The 26,501-nt window shown below is 57.7% G+C and overlaps 2 protein-coding genes and 2 long non-coding RNA genes across 10 annotated transcripts in view; 1 reads left to right on the top strand and 3 right to left on the bottom strand.

Annotated features, from left to right (window-relative positions):
• RAP1GAP2 (RAP1 GTPase activating protein 2) overlaps positions 1 to 5,690 on the bottom strand; it is a 57,720-nt gene extending 52,030 nt beyond the window's left edge. For 3 of the 7 annotated variants that reach the window (XM_064678193.1, XM_064678191.1, XM_064678190.1), the window contains exons 1-2: positions 5,529 to 5,655; positions 3,147 to 3,263 (exon numbers count right to left, since the gene is read on the bottom strand). In XM_064678193.1, the coding sequence (XP_064534263.1) occupies positions 3,147 to 3,263; positions 5,529 to 5,578 (167 nt within the window). In that variant the 5' untranslated portion in view covers positions 5,579 to 5,655. Of the gene's footprint in view, positions 1 to 1,269; positions 1,355 to 3,146; positions 3,264 to 5,528 lie in introns of those variants that run through there. The other 4 variants (XM_064678202.1, XM_064678204.1, XM_064678192.1 and 1 more) reach the window with 3 other exon arrangements.
• A 1,533-nt stretch (positions 5,691 to 7,223) lies between these two features.
• On the bottom strand, positions 7,224 to 8,335 carry LOC135425667 (uncharacterized). The gene is made up of 2 exons (XR_010435690.1): positions 8,155 to 8,335; positions 7,224 to 8,039 (listed from the first exon to the last, which is right to left on the bottom strand). It is a non-coding gene; the product is annotated as an uncharacterized LOC135425667 (long non-coding RNA).
• A 2,214-nt stretch (positions 8,336 to 10,549) lies between these two features.
• Positions 10,550 to 11,391, bottom strand: LOC135425666 (uncharacterized). Its single transcript, XR_010435689.1, has 2 exons — positions 11,205 to 11,391; positions 10,550 to 10,816 (listed from the first exon to the last, which is right to left on the bottom strand). It is a non-coding gene; the product is annotated as an uncharacterized LOC135425666 (long non-coding RNA).
• Positions 11,392 to 11,410: 19 nt separating this feature from the next.
• Positions 11,411 to 26,376, top strand: CCDC92B (coiled-coil domain containing 92B). Its single transcript, XM_064678187.1, has 4 exons — positions 11,411 to 11,601; positions 15,843 to 15,996; positions 18,136 to 18,183; positions 19,797 to 26,376. The coding sequence occupies exons 1-4, from the start codon at positions 11,557 to 11,559 to the stop codon at positions 20,444 to 20,446; spliced, it is 897 nt and encodes a 298-aa protein (XP_064534257.1). The 5' UTR covers positions 11,411 to 11,556; the 3' UTR covers positions 20,447 to 26,376.
• The last annotated feature ends 125 nt before the right edge of the window (positions 26,377 to 26,501 follow it).

Here is a 26,501-nt window from a genome sequence, read left to right as displayed (position 1 = left end):
CACAGTCTTTCTGTTTTGGCGTCCAACTTGGAGACAGATGTTAACTTGAAGCAGGGATTCATCTACCCCCATGAGGTTGCAAAGAGGTCTGGAGAGAATGAGCTGTTTTTAGCTCCTGGAAAAAATGTCTCTGCTCCTGTTGCTGCTGAAGTCCTGTTCCTGTTTCCACAGCAGCCGCTAACAACACGCAGAGCATCTGACCAGGTACACAACAGGCAGCAGCAGGACAGGGACTCTTCAAGCAGCCCCCAGAACTCTGCCACCATACAGATATGCTTAGGGATGAAGGGAGGGAAGGATGATAAAACAAACAAGCAAAGAAAAAGGCAGTTTTGTTGCTGTGGTTATCATCCCCTGTGGGAGGAACCAGCAACAGAGGGAGAATGCAGTATCTGCGAAACGCGGTGTGTGCGAGCCTGCTGCCTGCAATCACGATGCATGTTGGATCTGAATTTAGACTCTCTGGCGTGATTCCAACCCTCAATAAGTCGTGCCGTGTGGACAGATATTATGTCCCTTCTGCTACTAAAACAACAAGCAGTCTTAAATAAAACAGCAGAGCCTGGAGCGTGCAGAAGACACCAGCACCTGGCAGGATCCATCTCACACCCTGCATTCACCAGGGACGCAGGCGACATCTCACACAGCCCTCACAGGCTCTGTGGAGCTCCACACGGGGAACACCGGTGCTCTGCCCTCGGGGATGAGCAGGTTGAAGGGAAATGCTCAGCCTGGTGAGCAGACATTGCTCTGCTTCCCCGGCAGGGATGAGCTGCAGCCTCGCTCAGGGACAGCGACGGGGAGGGTCATCCCAGTAGACTGGCGTGGGGTGCGCAGGGAGGCTCAGACGGCCCTTTTCTGTGTGAACACCTGGGGCTCCCCAGCCAAGGAGGTGCCCGGGGGGGCAGGACCGAGCCCCCCGCACCCCACCGAGCCCCACCAGTGCTGTTCCCGGGGACAGCGGGCAGAGCCCCGCACGGACCGATGGATGACTCCTCCTTGAACGGTCAATATTTAAGGGCAGCGCCGGTAGCCACCTCGCCGTCACCCCACACACGGGTCCCGCTCCCACTCCCCGGCCCCAAGCCCCCGAACAACCCCCGGGTTCTGGGTCCCGACGCCGGCTCCGGCCCCAAACCCCGCACAGCCATCGCGGCTCCGAACGCAGCCGGAGAAGCCGAGAGCCGTGGGGCAGCTCCGCTGCGGGTCTGCCCGCGCTCCGCCGAGACCCCCGGGCTCCCGCGTGCCCCGCCACGAACACGTACGTACCGCGGAGGATGGAGCCGCAGCCCCGCACCGTCCCTGCCGCTCCCGCCTGCGGATCCCGCCGCGGTGGCGGAGCCAACCCCGCGCGGGGCGGTGCGGGGCGGTGCGGGGCGGTGCAGAGCGGGGCGGAGCCGGGTGGGGCGGGGCGGAGCCGGGCGGTGCCGGGCGGTGCGGAGCCGGGCCGTGCCAGGCGGAACCGTGCGCGCTCCCCGCCCGCCGCCGCGGCCCCGGGATCCCGCAGCGTGCGCGGGCACTGAGGCTGCGGGGGCAGAGCCGACTCCTGCCACCCTGCCCTGCCCTGTCTGCAGGGGCTCAAAGGCAGCAACGCGTCCTCGACGTGGGTCCCTCCTCACTCCCATCCCAAGCAGCAGAAGCTGGCGCAGGCGGCCCGGCTCGGCTCACAACAGCTCTGTGCCCCAGCAGGGCCAGCAGTGCCCCGCGGCCGCTGTCCTGCCTGCTGGCACAGCCAGAGCCTGGCAAACCCGGGACCTGCCGAGCCAGAGTTTGCTTTTGGGCTGCCCTGGGCGACGGCCCCAGTCTGAGTAAACATTTTATCCCCATAAGACAGATGCTGCTCATAACTGGCCACTGGTGTCCCACAGACTCTCCAGACTGCTCCGGGTAACTTCCCATCTCTCTGGGAAATCAAAAGAATCCACTAAAATTAACCCCATTGGGAAATCAAATTAATCTAGTGAAATTAACCCCAACAGCACTTAACATTAATTATAAATGATGTTACACGCATTTCAGTTGCACATGCCAAATGATACACGTGCATCAGGGGTGAGGTTAACCCAGACTCTGACAGCAATTTGCAAAAATTAGTTAAAATCAATAACCAGCACAGTCAGTTTCTAGAAAGCCTCTCCAGCGGCAGACAGAGGAATTACCGTCACGGGAAGCAGCTGGCAGCAGCAGGCATGTATGCCATGGCTCCTGCCGAGAACAGCAGGCCCTTACACTCCTAGAAGTCTCTTCCAGGTGTGGATATCACCTCCCTCCCTCTCCACCCTGCTCCAGGGTCTCTGCACCCCCAGAGACGCCTTGCCCTGCAGGAAGAGCACCCACAGCCCTTCCTACCCTGGGAAAGCTGAGCCTTTTGGGCACCCCCTCCCTCTGCAGCCACCCTCCCACTGTTGTTCTTGTCCATGTGATTCTGGGCAGATAAATACCTCAGGGCTTTAAGGGCTCTTGGAGCAAAACTGCTGTTGAAATGGAGAGGGAAAAGCTTTTAGTGCGGCAGCCACCCGGGAACTCAGCATGTTCCAGAGCTCTTCGCAGGCCGGAGAACAGACGCGGAGCTCTCTGTGTCTGGAGGCCCATGAGGCTTTTATGTTAATGGTGTTTTATCATCAAACACAGGATGGGAACAGACAGTGATGCATATGCATCAGCAGGGAGAGCCATGGCATATGCCTGGGATGCAGCTCCCAAGGGGAGAATTTAAGCACTGAACAAAATCGGAATATCAGAACGTATATTTTCCAGTGATCACTGATGGCTGGGCCCTGGCTCCCAACTGGTTTTTAAGTAAATATTAAGTGTACTGCATGCATAAAGTGAATCCTCAACAGGTTTTTGCTTGACCAAAAGCACAGGGAATTTAAAAGCAAAGTTTGAGTGGACAGGCAGTAAGTCCCTTCCACTGCTTTAAACCTAATGGCACATACATGGTGTTTGCAGCTCCTGGCACAGCTACTGCACCTGGAACTTTATTTTAAAGCAAAGCCCAAGATGTTCAGGTGTGCCAGGGCTCCCAGACAGGCTGGGCTTAGGTGGCCCATGTCAAAACCACGAGGGCTTGTGACAGAGCAAGCGGCACTGGCAGGTGATGTGCCCGTGCTCCCCCCAACCCTGCACCCACTGGCCCCCCTTACCTGCTGGGGGAGCCCAGGTCTGCCCGGCTGACGATGCGGTGCTGGTGGGGTGAGTAGAGCCACTGGAAAGCCGTCAGTGTCCTCTCCTCGATGCGAAAGCGGCCTTCTCGCACGTACCTAAAAATAACATCCAGAGAGACTGAAATATTCATTAGTGCTGGATTGCGGGGAGGGAGAGGCAGGACACAGGGAGCGGCTGGCTCGGCAGTGCCACTCGGAGCTGCGAGTCCAACACCACCACGTTCTTCAGTGGAAGCAGAAAATGACATTACAGACTCTCTGCCTGCATCCCTGCACCATCCCTGTCTCCCACTGCCCATCAGCCAACCCTCCCACGGGCATGTGGCCATGGCCGGGACAGGGCATTCCTTGAGGGTGACCCCCAGAGAGGGGGTCCCTGCACCCTCCAGATGGGCATCTGTGGGGCCACTGCCAGCTGTAGCCCCTGTACAGACCCCAACCAACATGGAACCCCTGGGCCAGGCCCATGAGCACACATAATTGCCACGTACAAAAAAGCAAAGAGCAAACATTTCCAAAGCAGCACAGGATACTCCTCTGTAAAGGCCCGGGGGGCAGAGGTACAGCACTGTCACCCTGGGGCACAGCCTGCCCCCAGTACCCACCCACCTCCACCCCACCACCAGCCCTGTCCCTAGGCTATCACTAGCTTTGAGGCCAAGATAATGCATTTCTAGCACCATTTCAAATGTCAGGCCAGATGTTGAGGCTTATTGAGTAATATTCAAGTGATGAATCGATGATTATGAATTCAATTAAAGAAGTACGGATTCTCTGTCAAGTGAGCAAAAGCCTGGTAACCACAGTTGTTCTCATCTTTTAGAATAAAATCCTGCTGCCTGCCTTCATCCCAGCAGCCAGCTGCACTTCACACACCCTTCTCTGAACATGAAATTTCATCAGCAAGCCATTAATAATTTAAAGCCCCTATGGTACTGGCTGAAGACTCACGCACACACAGCTGCAGTGCCCATGAACCTCAGCCAGGGCTGGGGCAAGCTCATGTCCTCTCCTCTGTGTGTGGATGCTCCAGGAGGTTCATTGCCAACATTAACTACAAGGATCTGGCCACGTTGCTTTGGTGGGGCAAAGGGGATGCACCAAACAGTGCCATGAGCTCCACGCAGCCCTGATGAGCCGCTTGCTGCTGCTGGGCTCTGCCACCCGCCTGAACCCACCCTGCCCAGCCCAGCACTAAGGGGTCCTGTGGAGCAGGGGGTACAGGAACCTGGACCTCCTGCTGCAGCTAAAGGAAGGGCTTCTTGAGCATGCCAAGCACAGAGTGACCTGCCAATTTTCTTGGTAAAAGCAACCAAGCATGGTGCAGTCCCAGTGCTCCCTGCAGCCCTGAGATACGATAACCCTGCACAGAGCAGAGTCAGGGAAGCCAGGGTGTCCTTTGAGGGGTGAGGCAGTGGAGATGCAGAACAGCCAGCCCAAGCAGCCGCTGTAACAGTTTGTGTCTAAGTGTGCAAAGAAAAAAGTGTCCTTGTCTGCAAGGGGGGGGGGGGGGGGAAGGGAGAGGAAAAAACCAAAAAAGGTTCAGTGACTCCCACTCTGGCTACTCGCCCGGGATTGCGGGGCTCCCACCCTCAGCTGGGGCTCCGGTACCCAGCCCCGGCCTGGCTCAGGCTCTGATCCCGCCCCGGAGCTGCCGGGACCAGTCTGGGCCCCATCCCGGAGCTTCCATCAGTGTCCCCGCGGAGTCACCCAGCCACAGCTTGGCATCGCCGCAGCGCCCTGCTCAAAAGTCACAAGCTTCGGACGTCACAAACTGCACAATTCAACATAAAAGAACACAGAGAAAGCTTGTTCCCAATGTCAGCCCGTCCCGGTTGCTCCGGGCACGGCCGGCGCCCTGTTCCCAGCCCCATCCCTGCACGCCAGAGCTCAGAGCAGCCCCAGCACCCCACGCGTGTCCCGGGGACTCCCCCCGGGTGGGGGGACCCCGGCATCCCCGGCACGCTGCCGCTCCCACGCTTCCTTCTGCGCGGGCAGGGACCTTTCCGGGTGCAGGAAGTCTTTGGGATCCGACTCTTCTGCCTCTACAGGAACCCAAATGCCAGCAATCCCCCTCCAAGCACGGATCCGCCCTCTCCCTGCACGCCAGCGTGTCCCCCCCAGCTGGAGCAGCCGCCCCGCCGGGAACCCCCGCACCGGGACCCCCCCCGACAGCCGGGACCACGCGGCGCCCCTTGCAGCGCCCGCGATCCGGGGCGAGCTCCCGTGTCCCTCCAGCCCCACTCGGGGCTCCCCCGCGAGGGCTCCTCTCGCCCCCCACACTAAAGCCCAAACCCCCTCACGAACTGAGCCCCTCCCGCTCTCCCCCCTCCGAGTCTGCCGGGCCCCCCCCGCACTCACCAGCGCACCAGCTCCCACCGCCGCTCTCCTGCCGCTTTGCCAGAGGCCATCCCGGGGGTCCCGCCGGGCGGGGGGGAGCTGCAGACCCCGCTCGGAGCCGGCGGCGGCTCCTCAGCACCGGCCCCGGGGTTGAGCGGCTGCGGCGGCTCCTGCGCTCCCGCCCCCTCCGGCGCCCGGGGGGACCCGGGACGGGGGGGCCCCTCGGCCCCGGGCAGGTGCGGGGGGGCCGCCCCTCCTGCCCGGTTATGTAAAGCGTTATGCAATGTCCCCCACCGGGGCGGCCCCGACGGACGGCCGGGAGGGCTGCGGGGGCGGGAGGGGCACACAACGCCCCCGGTACCCCTCTGCGGACCCCGGAGTCTCCCACCGACCGGCTGGATCCCATCCGGGGCTCCAGGGAAACATTCGTTTTCCAGCCTTTCAGATGCTTAGAGCAAGTCTGCGCCGAGCATCCCAAAGGACCTCGGGAACAGCCACCGGGGTAAAGAAACCCTGAAACGAGCCCCTGCCAGCCCAGCCCTCCCCAAAGCCCCCACTCACTCCACCCCTCACAACCAGTGCACAGGGGTGAGTGGGGGCCACACCTGCACAATCTGGGGGCTAGACCCCACCCCTGGTTCTGTCACAGTTCTTGCTAGCCTTGAGAGTACCCACCCAAATCACTTGGCAGAACCATTCTCTTATAGATTAGAAGGAGCCCTGAGCCAGAGGTTCCCCCTGGAAGCCCCTGGGTGCTGCGGGGGGCTCAAGAAGTAAATCAGGAGCACAATGTTCCTTCAAGGAGCTTCAAATAACATGAAAGCTGTTTCTCAAAAGTGGTGTTCTGCCACTAAATCCTCACTTTTCTAGTATTTGAGAACTTAATTCACAGCTCAGCAAACCCAGGATCCATAATCCAACAACTTCATTTAAACCAAATGGCATTAATTACTCAAATAAATACCTATTATTGGTAATTCTGGAGTCCTGCTGTTGTTGGGTCCAAACGAATCTGAAGAGCACTGGTGCCTCCTCGCAGCTGGGCAGCAGAGGGTGCTTTGCTGTGCCAGCTGGAGAGGCTGTGCCTTACCTGGGCCACAGAAAAGGAATCAGATGGGGGTCTTCCGAATCTGGGCAGTGACCTGCCCTCTGGAGGGGCTCTCACCTCCCATGAGGTACAGGCTCCAGGCTGGAGGGAACAGCCTGCCCAGACAGACCACGTCCACCCACCGCATGGGCAGCTGGCAGCTGGCAGCTGCTCTGCCACAGGGGCACAGCACCTCGGCCCTCAGCTGGGTGTGTCAGCTGAAATGGTAGCCAAAAAATCACTGGTATATCATATTTGGTGACCAGGCAGCACAGGGCTCACTGCTTGGCAAGGCCCTGCTCTGCAGAGCCCCAGAGCTGTGCTGGGCCTCACGTTTGCACACACAGAGGAATGTGTGTGCAGGGGGAATGACTGAGGGGGTCTCACTACTCCAACCACTTGCGCTGCCCCTCAGCAGGGTAGAGCCATGGATGACCCTTCACTGACCCTCACCCCAGCCTTGGCTTCTCTCTCTAGCCCCTGTACCCCACTTCAGGAGGTCATGGGCAGGGGAGCAGTGATGGGACAGGGGGGAGGAAGGAGAGGAGGTTGAAACACCCTCCTGCCTCTGGAGCCCAGGAGCTGACCCACCTCTGCTTCAGCACAAAGATCTTTGCAGACCTCAGAGATTTAAAAGTAAAAACAACTTTTATTTTAAAATATTTGAAAAATTGGAAAAAAGTTCTAAAATAATGAGAAAAATAAAAAAATTGGAGTGTTCGCATATCACATACATGCTAACCTGCAGGGATAAATTGAATGGCTTAGCTCAAGCAAATATCCTTATGAGTAGATATTTTACAGTCCCTGTGGAGATGTTAAGCTAATGTTAAATTTATTAAAACCCTCCAGCTTTTAGCCTTTAGATTTTACGGAGCCGCTTATTAGGTTCTTCAAAGCAATTAGAAGACACACACACTATGTTTCAATTAGGCTGAAAAATAGTATTTGAGGCAAAGTTAAACTCATTTTTAAATTAAATGCAAAAATCCCCCTAATAATTAACTCCGGGGTAGAGAGGGGGAAGCTCTGGTCTCAAAGCACTCCCATAGTCAGCCATAGTCCATAGAAGGGTGCAGGATTCAGGTTTAACTCAGGATGATTCCTGTTGGGAATCAGCTGTTTGGTCCAGGAACCAGTCACCGCCGAGGGGATCTGTGCTCACCCAGTGCAGGACCTTGGCCACATCCAGACTCGCAGGCAGAAGCTCCATCCCTCAGCTCCTCCAGCAGCCCAGGAAGGAGGGATGCGTGAGCAGGAGCAGCCCCAGGTGCTGCCCGGGGCTGTCTCTGCCCACTGACTGCGGCGCCGTGTAGGATCCCTGCCGTCCTCACCTGCCCTCCCGGGACAGGTATCTCGGCTAAGACGGGATCAACCAGACCTCAGTGTCGGAGCGAGACTCAGAGGCCTCTGAGGGCAGAGAGAGGCCGCGGTGCACAGCACACCTTACCCGGGGTGCACAGCACACCTTACCCTCGGTGCACAGCACACCTTACCCTCGGTGCACGGCACACCTTACCCTCGGTGCACAGCACACCTTACCCGGGGTGCACGGCACACCTCACCCGCGGTGCACGGCACACCTTACCCGGGGTGCACAGCACACCTCACCCAGGGTGCACAGCACACCTTACCCGGGGTGCACAGCACACCTCACCCAGGGTGCACAGCACACCTCACCCGCGGTGCACGGCACACCTTACCCCGCAGGGCAGCGCGGCCGCGACCCCCGCCCCGGCCCTCCCGCCTGCCCAGCACCGGCTGCGGGCTGTCAGCTCGGCCGCAGCAGGAAGCCCCGGCAGCACCGGGGCTGCAGCCCGACAGGACCGTGCTCCAGTGCCACCCACACCGACAGGGCCGCACGGGCACTGCCCGTGCTGGTGCCGGTGCCAGCACCGCTGTCGGTACCGCTGTCCTTACCGCTGTCGGTACCGCTGTCCTTACCGCTGTCGGTACCGCTGTCGGTACCGCTGTCCTTACCGCTGTCCTTACCGCTGTCGGTACCGCTGCCTGCGCCGGTGCCGCCGCCGCCGGTGCCGGTACCACTAGAGGTCAGTGCCGGCTCGGAGCAACGGCCGAGCCCAGCCCCTCTCGGCAGAGCTGCCGCCCGCAGCCCCACCCGCATCCCGCACCCCTCATCCACTCATCCCCGCATCCCGCATCCCTCATCCACACATCCTGCATCCCGCACCCCTCATCCACTCATCCCCGCATCCCGCATCCCTCATCCACACATCCCGCATCCCTCATCCACACATCCCGCATCCCTCATCCACACATCCCGCATCCCGCACCCCTCATCCACACATCCCGCATCCCGCACCCCTCATCCACACATCCCGCATCCCGCACCCCTCATCCACACATCCCCGCATCCTCACATCCCTACATGCCACATCCCACATCCCCACATCCTCTCATCCTGCATCCCCTCAGTCTCCACCAGTCTCGCTCCAGGGGACAAACACGTCGCTGCAGCAGAACCCGGGGCCGAGGTGCACAGTGGGTCCCCCCATGTTTGCTGCCCACATTGCCACGCTGAACGCCGGGGTCACCGTGCGCTGGAGCTGTCAGCGCCCTCACTGAGGCACATGGCAGTGAGATGTCTCCCAGCTGGTGTACAATGGGCTGACTGGCTCTGCCCAACAGCCTCCAGAGCTCAGTCACGCATCTGGGCTGAAAGCAGGGACCCCGCAATTCCTCCTGAAATGGCATTCCTGCCATTTTTGCCTCATTATGTTATCACAAACAACCTCAGATCTGTTCAAGAAGCAGCTCCCTTCTCTTGGAGCAAGGGAGGAGTGGGGAAGGGTCACAATGTAACTGCAGTGCAGGACATCATGGTGGCTGGAGGCATCAGCAAAGGGACTGCCAGGTCCTGCTCAAAAAAGCTGCCAGTGAAACCAGTTCACTGTGGAACTGGTGATGGAATTATCCTGTGCCATGCTGGGTGCAGAGGATGCGTGGTGCTCTGCTGCCATCCGGCGTGGCAGGCTGCATCCTGGAGCGATGACCTCATTTACAGAGCAGCTCTCCATCCCTGAGTGCCTGACCTTGACTGTTTTATCCAGTGGAAAATCAATGAAAATTGTTCAAACCTCGTGAAACATGATGCACTCAGATATCCCCTCTCCCCTCCTCCCATCTGTAGCTCACTGCTACTCAAGTTAGCACACAAGTTAGGGAAAGACACAACGCGACATTAAAAACACCCACACCCCCTAAACATGGCACGCTGCCCTGAGAGGGACAAGTGACACCTTGGCAAGCATTGACCCGATGGTCACAAATGGGTGAGAGGGGCTCCTAATGAGACAGCACTTCTCTGAACAAGAAAGGCTGCACTCTTCTCCTTCACACAGGCATCTGCCACCTCTTAACAACTTGGTGTTGCAAGAAGAACTCATTTTTCAGAGAAAACAAGTTGAGAGGAGACCCACACAGGAGTTGGCATGACTGGGTGAGCACTGGGAAGCCCTGAAGCTCTCAGTTGTGCTGGCTGAAGCTGCAAGCAGATCTGCCTGAATAACTCATTACAAATCAGCAGCTTGTGTGTGCATGTGTAGACCCTCAGACCCCGCTGCTCATCTTTTCTCCTGATTTAATGATTTCTCTCTTTGTGCAAACTAAACTCAATCTCTCAATGAGCCCTAACACCAAAGCCAGCCTTCCTCTGCTACTAGACACAGCAGGCCAGGCTGGACCACACTGCTGTGCATCAGGTGAGGGTCCAGTCCTCTGTGCTCCATGTCACACCTGGAGCATGTGCTTCACTGCAGGCACAGCACAGTCTATCGGCCATGGCACACCCTCCGTCACTCTGTGGAGCACAGCACTCACTCAGAGCCTGGAAGCACCCAAGGGAAGGAAAGGATGTGGGATAGCAGAATCATACCACAGACCATACCCCGTGGGCTGCCCTACAACTCCTCCGTGTGGTGGCTGTGCGCTGGTATAAGCAGAATTGAAGTAGTTTTAATGTGAGGATGGCAGCACAACCCAGCTGAGCATCAGAGCAGGAACACTGCACTCCCTGTGGCAGATTTGGGTTTAAGGGAACGGGGATCAGCAGACTGTCAGCTGACGGGGAGGACGCTACCATTTCCCTGCACCGTCACTGCCGTGCGGATGGAACAGGCCACCGCATCCCAGCTCCCCCGCCAGAGCAGAGGCGCAGAGGATTGAGTCATCTTTGAATGTGGAGCCCCAGCTGGTCTGGGCACTGCAAACAAAAGGCGTGAAGAATCAGTTACCACATGAGTAAACAACGTTTTTGCGCTATCTCTATGACCGCAGCTTTGCTGGTTCAGCCCACTGGTTTCCTGGCTGCGGGCGGTACCGGCCCACATTTGACTCACATCCCCCCGAGCGGCGGTAACACCGCAGCCCCCCCAGGGACACACCGCCGCTGCCTCCCCCGCAGACCCCGAGCCCCCCGCTCTGCCCCCCTGGGGCTGCTCGGGGGGTCCCCGCGCCCGGGGCTGGGCGGGCGGCGGCCGCGGGACCCGGCGCGGCTTCAGCACTGCGGACAGCGGCGGGAGCGGGGACCAGAGTCCCCGGGGAGCGGGAGCGGAGACAGGAGGGTCCCCGGGAGAGCAGCCCAGCCTCACCGGAGGTCCCGGAGAGCAGAGTCCCGAGAGTCCCGGGGAGCGGGACCCAGCCCCACCGAAGGTCCTGAGAAGCGGGAGCGGGGCCCGAGGGTCCCGGGGAGCGGCGCCCCGTTCCCGATGCGGCTCCCCCTGCAGCGGCTGCCCCGGCCCGGGTGCGGGGCAGTGTCCCCGGCGCGGGGGTCTCTCCCCGGTGCCCGCCGCCGCCCGCCCCGGCGGAGCTCCCCAGTTCCGGTCACGTTGCCGCCTGTTTACGGGCGGCGGGGCCGGGCCGGGCGAGGCGGGGCCGCCGCAGGCAGCGCGGGCAGCGCGGGAGCCGCCGCGGCCCCGGCCCCGGCCCCGGCCCCGGCGCCCCATGACGCCCAGCGGGCGCCCCGCCGGGCCCCGCCGCTCCCCCCAGGTAAGGACCGGGCGCGGGGCCGGGGCGCGGGGCCGGGCTGGGGGCGCAGGGCCGGGCTGCGGAGCGGGCGGGTCCCCGGGCTGCGGGGCGGCCCCGCAGAAGTTCCCGCAGCCCCGCCGTGCCGGTTCTAGAAGTTGCTTCTCCCGGTGCCCGCCCCGCCGGCGGGCTGTCCCCGCTGTCCCCGCTGTCCCCGCTGTCCCCGCTGTCCCCGAGCCCCGCCGGGCTCTGCCTTCTCTGCGGGCTCAGCGCCGGCACCGGCATTGCCGCGGCCAGACCGCGGCGGGCGGCACCGCGGGAGCCCCGGGGGGAGGATTGGCCCCGAGCGGCGGTGACGGGCCCGGTTCGGCTCCCGGCGCAGAGCTCGATCCATAGCGAATTCCCCCGGAGACGGGAGGAGAAAGCACGGCCTTGCCTTCAGCATCCGCAGCCCCCTGACGAGCCTCGCTGGGGCTGTTCCTCAGGCAGCTGCGCTCAGAGAATTGAGAGAAAACACAATAATTTATAATCAACGTCTGTATTGATTTTATCTGTAAATAGATACTGACAGATAATGAATAGCAAACAGCGCTCCGAGTGTAATTCTGTCTCTGCTGAGATCAGGGAAGGTTTCCCACTGACTTTTCCAAGGCCGGGATTTCACCTCTGGTTTCTATTCCTGGCATTGCCACTGCCTCTGTGACCTTCTGCAAGTTTCTGAGCTTCCTGCTGTCTGATTTCCCTACATTAAAGATACACTGGCTTCATGGCATTGCTGCTAAGTTTTTCTTTGTATTCTTTGAGCTGTAAATACTAAGCACTATGTATTTCTAACATGTATCAGTGTTTATTCCTGTATATGTTTTAATGTGATGGAGAGGGGGTTGCTGGCAAGCACAGCAGGACAAATTATCGACCTGTTCCTGCAAACCTCATTTGTGCCCTCTGACTCCCAGCTACTTTGCCATTTATGGGGAATAATGATCAGACGGATAAGGGCCGGACCTTGCTGTGATGGTGTGTGTGCAGGGGTACATGGACATGCAACACTGCATCTGCCTTTCAGATGCATCATCGAGATGGAGGGTTTTTCTTGGAGAGAGCTGTTCATCCAGAGCTGAGCAGGGGCCAGCTCAGGCTGTAGGTGTCAACTTTGAATAGGGGCAGACCCCACCTCTTAGCTGATTGCTGCCTCCTTTCCTTCTGTGTGTATGCATGTACCACTCTCAGAAGCCCAAGGGCACAGAGTATCCTTCAAGCTAAAGAGGACTATCACTTATTATGGCTTTTATTATGAATGATGTTGTTTTCTAGAGTTGTAACCTCATATATAACTCCTCAAAGCCACAGAGCACACGGTCACTTTGAGAGCTTCCACCACCAGTTGCCTTGGCAAGTTAGAACTAGTCTGGAAAAGAGAAGTAAGCAGCAAGGCAGGGATCAGAGCAGGGGCATCCAACCTCATCCCTACCTGCTGCAGTACAACAATCCTTTTGGGAGCCACACTCATCCAGCTGGGCAGGGGGAGCTGGTGGGAGGGACAGCTCTAGTCACTAGTGCTTCGGGTCTCACCTCTGTGGCACAGGGTGAAGGTTCCTGCCTTAGTTCACTGCATAGACTCATGGTCATCACCCCTGTGGGTGCTCTGAAGCCCTCGGCATGGGGAGCTTTGGCATTACTAGACGGGAGCTGCGCTGGCCCAGTGAGCCATCCTTGGCTAAATCAGCCAACAGCAGCTAATCCTTATTAACTCCCAACACTGCCCAAGGATCGTGCTGTGTGAAATGACCGAAGGCATGCATCAAACTAAAGGCTCAGGATGCTGCTGCAATGCCCACTTGACTTCAGAAGCCATGTAGGGAAGGTACCAGCTGTTGAGAGTTTGGTTCTGAAACCCTTTGGGATAACTTGCCTTGGTGAGGCAAGTGCTTATCCACTGCCCTGTTAACGTCAGGGACACTCCAACGCCTCGCTGATGCTCCTGAAACCTCAGGACGAGATTGCAGCTTCGTTAACAGCTCTGGCTCTTGCATCAACACCTGTGAGGCAGAGCTGTGTTACAGAGGGGACAGCACAGTCCTCCTGTCACCCAGGGGGCTGCAAGTGGTGAACAGCAGGTCCCCAGAGCCCCAGGAGAGCTCTTCCCATCTCTGCTTTTGGGCAGCAGCATGACTGTTTCCAGCACTGTCCCCATTTCCAATGAAGGCAGCTCCTGCCCTGCCTGTCTCTGTGTCTTGCCCTGTCTGCCCCCGTGTCCTGCCCCTGCCTCCCTTAGTGCTGGTGGGAGGTTCATGGCTAGACAAAACAAGGTGCTCTCTCCTCAACATGAGACACCAGAGTTCCTGTCACAGACTGAGAGCTGTTTCTCAAGAGCAACAGTGAAAGTCATGTCAGACAGGCAAAGCTGATTCAAACCACTAAAGATTTCCCAGCAGTTTTGGAGACAGACTTCTTTTGATCCCATACACAGGTAAATTATGAGGACTCTTCAACTTCCAAGTCGGAGACGATAAACAGATCTCAATCCCAGATTTGTTTTCTTCGAAAACAATTTTTTTCTTCCTTTAGAGCTTGATATTTATCAACTATTTATTTTTAAAGGAAAACATTTTCATTGGTTAAAAAAAAGAGTAATTTCCTACTTAGAGGGAGAAGGGAAAGTTCAATGGAAAATTTGCAGCCAATTCTACTGAAGACATTTCAACTAAACAGAACAAAGTGCTTGAAAATAGCACTATGTGTCCCCTGGGCTTTGGCCAACCTACTTTCTGATGTTTCTCGAGATGAGGTACCACAACTCCCACCAAGAAGCTGCTCCAGAGCCCAGCCCATTGCAGCCAGGGCTGGCAGGAGGGTGTATCCGTGGTGTGGTTTGCAGCCCTGGGCTCCTGCAGATGCCAGTTAACTCTCATAATTTTTGCCCTGGCACAAGGACATACAGCCCTCCAAGGGCTGCCCCTGGCGCAGGTGGGTCTGACCCCTCTGGCAGGGACAACCCCAGCAGAACACAATTTGGATCATTTTTACTCCTATACCTGCCAATTGGGTGCTGCAGCTGCCTCCACCACCCCACACCCCCCAACTCATCAAATACAGGAACACAGAGAAAACCTGCAGAGCCTTTGGCAGGAACAAAGCTTTGACCTTGGGGCACTGCCAGGATTGCTTACTGTGGGATTGAGCTTAAATGCAGTTTGATTTGATTTTGGTTGCATGAATGATCTCAAGATGCCCTGTGTCACCATGCTGGGTGTGCTGGAACTGTGAGCCAGAGTGCTCGCTTGGTTCAGGAGTTTCTGTAGAAAGACAACTGGAGTCAGATGTGGATGAAGGAGGGAATGGAACCAGCTTCCCAGTGACAGGATGGTGCACACTGTCCCTCAGGCTTGTGGCACAAGCTCCCCACAGAATCATTTAGGTTGGAAAAACTTCTCAGGTCTTCCGAGTCCAGCCACTCACACAGCACTGCCAGGTTACCTTACTTTGCTGCAGCTTCCCTCCTTCCTGGGCTGGGTGTGGGAGCAAGGACAGATTCCACACACCACTAAATGTTATTTCCCAGGATTAAGGGTTCTTTGGGGGGTTATTTTTATCTCTCTGTGCAGCGGCACAGGTGGGTGGCTCACGCAGCTGCTTTGCCGAAGCCATTGGTGACACGTGGTGCTGGACCCCCAGCCCAGCTCAGACATCAGCAGCTCTTGTCTGCCAGGCAAATTACCTGGGAAGACGTTTCTTCTCCTGGAAGACAACATGACTCCTCTCGCCACACAGCGCTGATCGGGTTAGACGGAGCATGTTGTATTTTTCATGTGCTGGATCCCTGCTGCAGTTGCTGCTGCCTAATGTGTGGCATGTCAAGTGAGAGCCAAACTCGTCTCTGGTGCAACTCCCACCTGGGGATGGTGGGGAGCAATCCTGTTCCAGATGCATCCTGCTCCATGATAAAATATTCCCTGGGCCAAATTCAGAACAGAAATGGCTGCTGCAATGCCAGGGTCCATGCAACAGCATTTTCTGCCCGTGCAGTCTCTGAGCAGGCAGGACGGGACCTGGCCGCAGGCACGGGGTGATGAGAGGGCTGGGGCCATTCCCTGGGGATTGGCTAAGCAGGGCTGCTTCACCCACAGCCACATCCCTGTGGAAAGGGTAGAGGAGAGCAGGCACCACCCTGCACCCACAGGCTCTGGCCCTCACAAGGGCTCTGGGGCTCACAAGCCCTGTGTGCTGCTGCACGTTCCATCACCAGCCGTCTCCACTCCCCGCAGGCCTGGACCGTGAATTTGGTTACGATGGAGACAGTGTCCCTGGAGCACCAGATCCAGAGCGTGCAGCGGCACATCGCCTTCCTAAAGAAGGAGCAGATGGAGCTGCTTCATGACCTGCACCTGGAGATCCTCCGCTTGCAGAAGCACTGCTCAGGTGAGCGTTGGGATGGCCACAGTGTGTGGGAGCTGCCTGCTCACAGAGCACCTTGGGCAGGAAAGCTCCTGCTGGCACCCCAGGGTGCTCACACAGGCACTGGGCAGGATGCAGGGAAGGCAAGCACCAAACTGCAGCCCGGGGCTCGGGGCTCTGCCTGGCTGTGGCTGTGGGGTGCACAGCTGCCAGCCCCCTACCCACGGCCCCACTGCAGCCGTGTCACTGTCCCCTCTAGCCATCCCCACAGGAGTGACAGCTGCCCGGCCTCCTGCCACCACTCAAACTCATTCCAGCTTGTGCCACTGCTCTCATCAATAATTCAGCCGTAGTTAATTACGCCTTGTCTTCCAGCCTCTCGTCCTCACGGATTCCTGGGAAACAAAGACATGTCTGCACTGATAAAACTGGCTATTTTCCCCACCCTTTCTGAGCTTTTGCTGTTCTGTTTCATTGTTTTAATGGCTTCATCTATGGCCTCTCCAGACAAGCAAGACAGTGGGGTTTTCCTGCCTAAATCAGGCTGAGGGGTCTGTCCCCAGGGGATGAAATGAGCCCGCTGCACAATTGGTTATGAGTGATCTCCCCTTCCCAGTGTGACCCATGGACAGCCCTGTCTGACTGCAGAGGTCCTGTCCTACAGGTGAGGTGTGTGATTCTGCAGTGCCTGTTCTGCCAAGAGGGATGGGGCAACCCCTGGGTAGTTTTAAGGTGACTCTGCTGACATTTGAGTGCCATTATCTAGGGGGGCTGTTTGCAGGAGAAGAGTGGAGGCAGTCAGTCAGTTGTTCCTCACTGGGGCCCTGTGGAGCTGTGTCTGCTGCTCTGGCACTGTTGTTTCTGACTTTTTCACTCTTCCCTTGGTCTCTCCAAGGCATCCCTGTGGGAAGGGCTCTCCCTCCCACAGAGCTCGTTCTAATCTGCCCCTCGGGGGTTGTGGGGACAGTACTGGGGCAGGTCCCTACCAGCCCCCATGGCTCCAGCACAGAAGCTTAGACCCCGGGCTGTATGTGTGTCATCCCTACACTTGCTCAGCAGGGCGGTGTCTTTGGAAATAGGCAACTGCTTTGGTTTTCATTTGGAATATATCTGAGATTCCAAACTTATTATTTTAGCTTCAGAAAAATAGCACAATGGCCATTGATTCCCACTGGGGCAGTCAGGAGCACTGAATGCTTTCCAGAAACTGCATTATGTTCTCAGGTACTTCTGCCTTCTCACTACAGATTTGTTTTCCAAGACAGACAGGCAGAGCAGCCTGAGCCAAGTGTTCCATTTCAGGAGGATGGCAGTGATGAGGATTAGAGTCAACATGAAAGCAGATTAAAAGAAAAATGTAGGGCAAAGATTAACCATTTGAACTCATTTTCAGGGGGAAAAAAAGCCCTCAAACAGCTGAATGCTGCTGCTGCCCCCCTCCTCCTCTGCTCAGGGCTGTTGGTGGTTGGGTGGGCTGTGATAATTAATTCAAAAGGGATTGTCTGCAAGAGTGTGCAGAGTAAAGTGAACTCCAGAAGGTCCCTGAGCTGCCCTTTGTGAGCTGGTATTGTAGCCCAGGACTAAGCAGAAAGCAGGCAGAGAGAAGGCAGCATGTCAGGGCTGAGCAGGCAGGAAGGGGCTGCAGCTGGTGGGATTTGGAAGGGATTTGGAAGCTCCACGTTGCACTGGAGCAGGGCAGCATCCTTCTGCAGGCACGCTGTGCTGGGATGAGGCAGTCCCGCTTGCGTCACTCGCAGAGGCAGCGATCGGCCCGGAGCAGTAAATTATGAAATGCTTCGGGTGGCAACTTACACTTTGATCTATTTTCAGTCCATTGCTCTGCTCTTTGCCCTGATTTAAAGCACTGAAAATGGTTTAGCAGCTCTCTTAGAAAAAGGAAAGGCATTGCCAGAGGAATGGAGCCTCCCACTCTGCTGTGGGATAGGACCCAAGGATGCTGCCTTGGCCACCAGGCTGCTTAATAACATAAATTGCCAGAATTGTCTATTTTTAGCTCAGCCTGATGGCCACGCTCCCACATGGGCCGGCAGAGGCAGCGCTGCAGCCTCAGTGATGTCCAGTGCCCCGCAGGGAGCAGAGGAAGACACGGAGTGCAGCATGGGTGGGATGCCCCTCCTCAGTCCTGTTCCATTTCTCTTCCAGAGCTCACCCATGACCTGGAAATGAAAGAGCTGGAGGCTCGCCAGCAAGGTAAGAGCACAGCTTTGGGCATGAGGTAAGGGGGAGCGTGTGTGGGTGTGGGGGCCACCTGAAAAGCCTGGGCCAGAGGGGACCCATTGGGGCTGCCCAGGGAGGGGACGTGGACCTTGGCTGAGGGGACAGAGGGGCTGAGGGCAGGGCTGGGAAGGCAGCATGCAGTTCACAGGCTGCTGGTAGCCCAATAAATGCTGGTGTCACCCAGGAACCCCACAGCTGGCAGTGGATGCTCTGTGAGCAGCCTGGCTCCTCTCCCTCCTCCATCCCAGGGACAAAGCTGAAACTCCTCCCTGGTGCTGCCTGGGCACAGTCCCTGGCACTAAGCCCCAGCCTGCGCTGTGTCCTCAGCACCAGGGCTGGCTGTGCCAGGGTGGGTGGGGGCCGCTTTCGCTGGGGCTGTTGGGGTCCTTGCCCTTGGCACCCTCACACAGTGCCATGGCTGGCTCCAGTGGGATTCTACTCTCCCAGCCCCTCCTGTGGAGCCAGGGGCCCCTCCCTGCACCAGTGGGCTCCCTGATGGTGCAGGGTCTGGCACCCAGCCCACCAGGTGTCCCACCCATGGTCCCTGCCCGTCCTTTAGCCTTTTAGAGCTGACAAAGAGCACGATCATTTTGCCACATTTATGGGGCAGCACCATGATTGCTTTTCTAATGCCATTCATGGAATAATTACTGCCTGCAACTGCCTCCCTGGGACCTCATTGTAAAGCATTTTCCCTCTGCAGCAGCACTGAGGAGCTGAGGCTGTAAGGGACTGCCAATTGTATAGTAAAAAGCAGAGTATTGCAGAGGACGGGAGCAGGCCTGGGCAGGCCGGGGAGCGTGGGCGGGTGCCAGCCAGCGCCCTGCCAAGGGCTGGGTGTCGGAGTGGGTGGCTGGGGCTGCTGGGGGCAGGAGCCCAGCCCAGCCCTCCTGCTGCCCGCTGAGCTCAGCCCTTCCACCCCAGGTGGAAATCCCCCTGGCTGCCTGGCCATCCTGTGCCAGGATGGGGTTGCCCAGAGCCCAGTCTTCCCTCCTGGCATATCAGCTCCTTCTCTGCTGAGCACAGCCCAGCTCCTCTGTAATCTTGGATTAACATCTCCATCCTTGTTAACCAGGCTGTGGAGTCCCAAGGCTTGAGGCCAAAGTTGAGCTGATGGTTTCCCTGAACTACTTCCTTTTCTCTCCCAGTCCATGTATTCCCCCATGTCCTCTGCACACACTCAAAATCACTTTTAGGGTGAAAACCTAGTTACTTAGGGAAATTTTAAAACTCTGGTTTTAAAGGTAAAGGTGGCAGGTTCCACGGCAATGACGTCCTCCACTGAAACTGCCTTTGCTGTCACCCCACATTTGGGTGTTACACGTGGCACTGTGCCAGCGGCACCGTGGCTCAGGGCTGACAGGGTTCCTGCGCCTGTGCTGGCAGCAAGCCCATGCTCGGGCAGCTCATGGGAAGTTTTGGAGCCCCAGCTCCATGAAGAACCCGCACAGCCTCAATGGCACCGGTGGGACATGCTGGTACCCCGGAGTGGTCAGTAGGCACATCCACGTTGGGAGCACCCGGCAGGAGCAGTGCACTGAGCCACTGCTGCCTCTCCTGACCCCTCTCTGTGCTTTGACTCGCAGATGTCCTGGACCGAGAGCTGGAGGAGAAGTGCCGGGCGATGGAGGCCCAGCTGCAGGAGAAGGAGAAGGACAACCTGGAGCTGCGCAAGGAGCTGCAGCACAAGGAGACGCTGGTGGCTGCGCTGCGCTCCAGCCTCCGCAGCAAGGAGCGCCGGTTCCTGGAGGAGCTGAAGCGCCGGAGCCACCGCGTCACCATCCTCGACACGGAGCTGCAGAAGCAGACGGAGGCGGCCGCCTACCTGTCCCTGCAGCTGCACGCCACGGCCCAGCGCCTGCCGGGCCCCCGGGCGGGCGGGCCCCCCGAGCAGCCCCCGGCCGAGGGCAGGCCCCGGCGCCGCGGCCACAGAGCGCCCGCCCGGCGCCTGCCCGGGGACGGCGGCCGGCCCAGGGACCCGGTGCCGGAGGAGCACGATGCCATGCCCGACCCGGCCCTCTTCCTCTACACGTCGCGGCCCCGCGCCCCGCAGCGCCTGTCCCCGGAGCCCCCCGAGCCCCCGGCCCAGCCCCGCGGCCCGGCCGGCACCGCCCGCGGGCAGAGGCCGCCCCGGCAGCCCCCGCAGGACCCGGCGGCCAGGGCCCGGTCGGCCAAGGGCGAGCCCGGAAAGAGGCAGGGGGCCGGTGCCCACGGTGCCCCCCGGGCCCAGGAATAGGCTCAGGAATAGGGGACAGCGTGGCCCGACCGGCCGGGAAGGCCTGAGCCTGGCAGCACCGGGGCGGGCTCCGGCCAAGGTTCTTTTCCCCCATCCCCTCGGGGGGTAAGGGGCAGCAGAAAGCGGCCGCCCTGCATGCACCTCCCACCCACAGGACACCGGCGGGACTCCTCTGCCCGAAGGGTCTGAGCCGAGGGTGGCACCGGCAGAGCTGCGGGACAGGGGAGCACCCACCACCTGGGCTGTGGAGGGGACATGGTCCAGCGCCTGTCCAGAGCTTCCAAGGAAAGAAGGAGAGAGAGAAAGAAAAAGAGAAAGAGAGAGAGAGAAGAAAGAAAGAAAAGAAAGAAAGAGAAAGAAAAAGAAAGAAGCAAGCAAGCATTTTTGTAATGAGGAGATCTTCCTGCTGCTGCTGCCCTCAGAGTGGGCACCAGATGTGTCTTCTCTAGCCAGGGGTGCCAGGAGGTGTGTGTGCAGCAGCAAGGGGCTGTGCAGCGTGTGGCTTGGCACAGTGGGATGAGCTCAGCCAGGCCTCCAACCCCGGGCATCACCGACACTGGGCTGGCCTGGAGAGGGCCCAGGACATCACCAGGAAGGTTCTCCAGGATGCAGGAAGCTGAACAACAGTCCATCCTGTGGGTGACAGAAGGATCCCCTTCCACAGGGACAGTGCTGCCGTGCCGGCCAGGTCCCATCCCGCACTCTCCTGTGCAGCAGTTTGGCTGTCTCCAAACCGTGTCTCCACACGGATTTCCCCCACATTACATTCACACACAGGACTCAGACAAGGTGGCTGCACAAGAGCTGGAAGCACCCGTCCCACCAGTCCCCCGTGGCTCCTTGCCTGCCACAGCTGGGCTCCATGTGCTGCTGGAGCAGGGCTGTTCCCTGTGCCCCCTGCACAGGGCTCTCAGCACCAGCATTTCGGTTCTTAGTCACATCTAAGAGCCAGGTCCGGGTTTGCCACCAAGGGCTGAGCAGCCCCCCAGTCCTCCCTCACCACCTCCCGTCCCTCCCAGCACAGCAGCCATAGGCAGCTGCCTTCACCCTGCTGGGGCAGCCTTGCCCGGTCTCCAACCAAACTGTCAGCTTTACAATCCATTCCATGGGTGTTGTGAAACACCCCTAGGAGGGGAGGGCTCCGGTGGCCAGGCAGGGCAAAGGTCTCGCTGCTCAGGGCCTGTGCTGCTTGGGGCAATCCAAGGGGCAGGTTTCACCCCAGCACGTGGGCTGCCAGCCCTGGCTGGCCCAGCTGTGCTGGGGCAGCGACACCCAGCCAGGCCCCGACCCCTGCCCGCAGCCAGTGCCCTGCCTGGGTGGTGGGCAGCAGCCTCCCCCGGGACCCTCGCTGCCTCCACGGCTGGCACAGGCAGGAGGGAGCTGCAGGGGGCAATCAGACCCCATTTCCTTCCAGTTCGGTTTGAAACCTCTTCAAAGACATCACCATCATAGACTAGTGAGGCTTGGCCTGCCCCTGCTCAGCCACAGTGTGCCCGTACAGTCAGAGCTGTCTATTTTTGTAGTTCAATATTTATATACTCTATTAAAATGCTTTTATGAGATTTGCAGCAGCAGTGCCCAGGCCAGCTCTTTGGTAAAAATGAACCCTGAAGCATGTGAGCTGCACTAGCAGGGCAGAAATTAGCAGCTTTTGTACATTTTCTTTGGCTGTGATGTGAATAGTCAGGCTTTGGAAGGCAAGACCCCTCTTGCTCCCCCAGGGCACCCCTGAGGGCTTGGACCCCGCACTCCCCAGCTGCTCCCATGGTCCCTAACACATCCCTGGGTTTGGGAAGAAGTGCAGCAAAGCCATGCTGGACCCTCCTTGCAGGACCCAGGCAGCAGCTGCCCTGGCTGAAGGCCGGCCAAGGTGTGCAGCTCCTGGGGCACAAAAGCTCTAGCAGGAAATTTTTGAAGCCCCTGACGTGTCTGGAACTGCTGCCTCAGGAGCACAGAGCCCCCACCAGCCACCACTGGCCCTCCCAGACTGTCACCCCTGCAGGAGGCTGCACAGAAGATGGCCAGGGCACTCACAGGCCCTGGCAGAGCACTGCATGCCCAGGCTGCCTGCCTGGGGCTGGCGGGGTGCAGGGCACAGGGGGGCACTGGTAACACCCCGCTGGGCTATGAGCGCTGGCTGCAGTTGCACAAGAGAGAACACCCCAGAGCCTGGCTCCTGGCAAGGCTGTGGGATGCTTCCCACCTGTTTCCCTTTGCACAGTGATCTAAGGCAAGCTCTGCCATGCCCCAGCTCTGGGGTGAGCTGGCTGTGCTGGGGGCCCTGCTGTCACCCACCCACAGGGGCAGCGAGAGGGGTTTGTCAGGCATTGCAGGAGCATCCCCAGGGCTGCAGCATCGTGGTTCCAGGGATGCCATTTCCATGAGGTGCCCTTGGCCTCTGGAAATTGCTGTTTCTCTCAGGTTCTGAGAGGTTCTGCTGAGGGTTTGTCTCTCTGTTAAGGTGAAGGAGGGCAATGTGTGTCCCTGCGTGCTCAGCTGTTCCTGCAGCTGTGGTGTGCACAGCTGCTTCTCCCGTCCTTCCTAGACAATCCTGATAGACACAATATGATGCATTTTTATTAAAAACTCCTTGATGAGATCATGGAGTTCATGACTGACCTGAGCATTGAAAAGGGGAGGGAGAGGTATGATCCTTCTTCTATGTAAATACCTTCCTAACAATCATCATCCATAGTGCCTAGTATGTAAATGAAGCAGCCCTGTCTGAGCTGCAGGATCCTTTCCTCTCCACCACTAATTAGCAGCTTGCTCAAGGAGTCGATCCCATTCCCAGTCCCCCAATGCCTCTTCCCCCTCCCAGTGCTCCCAGTGCGGGTGGGCAGCTGGGCAGGCCCGGAGCCCCAGAGCCCCAGAGCCCACGGCCGGGCAGGCAGAGCCACCTGCAGCAAGGGGAGTGTTTCCCAAGGGGATGGAGAGGGAGCACCCCAGTTCCCCCTTCATGCCAACGTAATGTGCTTGGAAATGAGTTGTCAGGGTGAGGCCTGTGCTTTTCCCTGGGTGCATTTGCCTCAGAGCAGGAAGGATCAGCTCCTGCGTGCTGTACCTGCTTCAGTCACTGCTGCTTTTCTGGGGGAGAGGATAGCTCTAGAGATACTATATATACACATATATATATATATATATATACACACACATACAGGCACTTGTTTTGAAGGGAATACACTGTATGATTGTAATAGAAATGATGTTGAGATAAATTATTTTAATCTTTGTATTTATATAAAATGATCAAAGAGATCATGAAAAAAAAAAGATCAAAAAGACACTGTTCCTATTTTTTGCTGAGAAGGCTGCTGGAGATACTGCAAGCCCAGGAGCTGCCAGAGCACAGGCAGGGCCTGCCCTCCCCTCCTTGTGCCAGGGGCTCTAACAGACCCACCCCCCACTCACACTGTAAGTGAGCCCTTAGCCTGTAAGGTGTAACAGGCATCTGTAGGTGCATTTAGTCTGTGCTCTGGACTCCTTGAGAATCTAAAGGGTGCACACAGCTTTGACCTGCACCACACACCTGAGAGCACAGACCAAGGAGTGCAACCGCCAACACCTACGTGCTCTGTATGGAACAGGCAGTGTTTGATGTTGACTTGTAAAGTTTAATGATTAGACTGGAAATGGAAGCATAGCAATAACGCTCGGTTGTTAAACGTCTTGTGTGTAAACCATCACGTGCTGAGAGCCGTCTACTGACTAACAGCCGGGCTCCTCTCCTCTGCTCCCCCTTTTATTCTGCAGCTCTGCCAAGGCTCATGCATTTGATGTGTTGGGTTTGCTAATCTCTTTTCATTATTATTATTATTATTATTATTATTATTATTATTATTATTATTATTATTATTATTATTATTATTATTATTACTGTTCCTAATGCTGTCTGAGAAAGTGATGTTGCACATGCACCTTGCGGCAGGTGTGGGGTGAGTGGAGGGTGGGTGAGATGTGCCTGCCGCACTTGCTGCAGCAGAGGCGGTTCTGGCGAGGGGTGTGCACTCCCCTGGACTTATTTCAGACCCGTACAGATTAGTCAGGAAGTTCTCTTGACCCTGTTAACTAAAAAGCCATATTTTCTGAATGTGTTTGCTGGGACTAATCTAAGTGCTTCCGGCTGCATCCTTCCTATCCCCGCTAGCCTCCTAACCTTCCCACTGCTGCATGGCTCTGTGCAGAGACTGTCTGCACTGGGGACAGGCCCCACTGCTTGGGGAAGCTTTGCCCGAGGCAGAGCCCAAGGCTTTCTGTGAACCGCCTTATGGCAAGTGAAGCTGGGTTCAGGGCCCAGCTGATGGGTGCTCTGGAGGGCTGAGGGGTGGTCTCTCAGGTGCCCAGGAAAGCTGGTAGTGACACAGCATGAACTGGCTGGAGCCGGTGGTGTGCAGGGAGTGCTCTGCTCTGCACAGTGCATCTCCATGCACAAGTTCCCTAAAACGAGCTCCCAGAAGGCAGAGGAGCAGCAGCACTGCAGCTCTGGCCAGCACTTCCCAAGTTCTCCTCAAGCTCTCCCCACTGGGAAGGTAAATCAGCAGCATGACAAGGGACTTCCATTTACAGGGCTTAGGTGAACCTTTCTGAGTCCTCGTGTGCAGCCTTGTGAACTGGCTCCTGCTGCCCCAGTGAAGCCCCATGACCTGCCTTTTCCTAGAACAGCAGCCCTCATGTCCCAGCAGCCGTGACGAGCCAGTCTCACTGTACTGATGCCGCAGCTGCCTCGGTGCACGCCTGTTCTTGTCACTCTCCTGCACTGTCAGTGCCTGGCTGCCAAGTCCTACAGGGAATGCAACAGGAGGAGAGAGAACTCCCTTATGCCCACAGATTGCCTCATGCTGTGGATAAGATCAGGAGTGCCAGTGTGCCAGGCTGGGTGAGCAGGAGCAGCCTGGGATCGATGAGCACAGCGGCCGCGGAGGAGCTGCCAGACACTGTGGCCTGTAAAAGCACAAAGATCAAAGCGCCGTGTCCCCCTTGCTGTCAGAGCTGCCCTTTGCTCCCCAGGGCCCTGTTTCTGCCTCTGTCTCCTCTCCTCCTGCCCTGCAGGGATGCTGCTGTCCCAGCCACATGAAGGGACAGTGCCCCTGGACAGAAGCACCTGGAGGGGCACACTCGGTACTGCCACCACATCCAACCCCTTCCTCTCACCCTCCCTCCCCTCGCCCCTTTGGGCAGGAACAGGAGCACGAAGCTGCCAGTGTGTGAGAGGTGCACCCAACCCACACCCAAGTGGTGCCTGGTCCTCCCTGGACAGGGTGTGGTGATGCCTCCTGGCTCTTCCTGATAGATTTCCCTGATCTTGTGACTTCCAAAAAAAGCTCCCCTTTCCCGTCATTACAATTATTGCAGGACTTAGACCATTGGGCCATGGAAATACCCAAAATCTTTGCATGTCTGAAGCAGCAGACTCTTTCTGCAGCCCTGTGGGGATGAGCACTATCTGTATGTTTCAGAGTCACTGTCACCCCAGTCTGTGCAGAGGGTCTAACCCTCACAGTGTGGGGACATCACCCCTTCCTGGCCAGAGCTGTGCTGGGACCGTGGGGAGGCCTCTGGCAGAGGAAGGAGGAGGGCAGCACCCATGGTACCTGCTCCCCTGGTCCCAGAGCAGCTGCAGTTTCATTGGAGCAAAAATATTGTCCTTGGCTGAGTTTGCAAAGCTCAGTGAGAACAATAAACGCCTGTGCCTCATGCTGGGGAGCGCCGTGGAGGGACAGATGCCAAAGGTTTGACACTGCTCTGCTTTATTTGAATGTTCATTTTGCTACATGTCACCATTATTTGCCAGGAGGATGATGTTCATGTTGACTTTGCTTTTTAACCAAGTGCTTTTCAAAATGTGTTAACATCAGAAACTAGAGTATGGAGCTGTACTTTAGGAATTGTTGTAATATGCCTTTTTCTTAATAAAGAGATTGAAATCTGCAGAGGTTTGTACTGTCCTGCCCCAGCACCCAGGACCTCCAGCCACAAACCATGAGCATCTCTGCCTCCGTCCCAGGCCCGGCTCCTACCTCACCACCAGCCCCTTCAGAGCTCTGGGGAGAACTTA

The sequence above is a fragment of the Pseudopipra pipra genome, chromosome 21, assembly GCF_036250125.1.
Source record: "Pseudopipra pipra isolate bDixPip1 chromosome 21, bDixPip1.hap1, whole genome shotgun sequence".
In the NCBI taxonomy this organism is placed as follows: Eukaryota; Metazoa; Chordata; class Aves; order Passeriformes; family Pipridae; genus Pseudopipra; species Pseudopipra pipra.
Note: the sequence above shows the minus strand (reverse complement) of the source record. Positions and strands in the feature narration are given on the sequence as shown.

Excerpts from the sequence above, each read along its gene's own strand:
- CCDC92B (XM_064678187.1), top strand. The coding sequence starts at position 11,557 with ATGACGCCCAGCGGGCGCCCCGCCGGGCCCCGCCGCTCCCCCCAG. Across the intron at positions 15,997-18,135 it reads CTTGCAGAAGCACTGCTCAG|AGCTCACCCATGACCTGGAA; the intron begins GTGAGCGTTGGG and ends TTTCTCTTCCAG. Across the intron at positions 18,184-19,796 it reads GCTGGAGGCTCGCCAGCAAG|ATGTCCTGGACCGAGAGCTG; the intron begins GTAAGAGCACAG and ends TTTGACTCGCAG.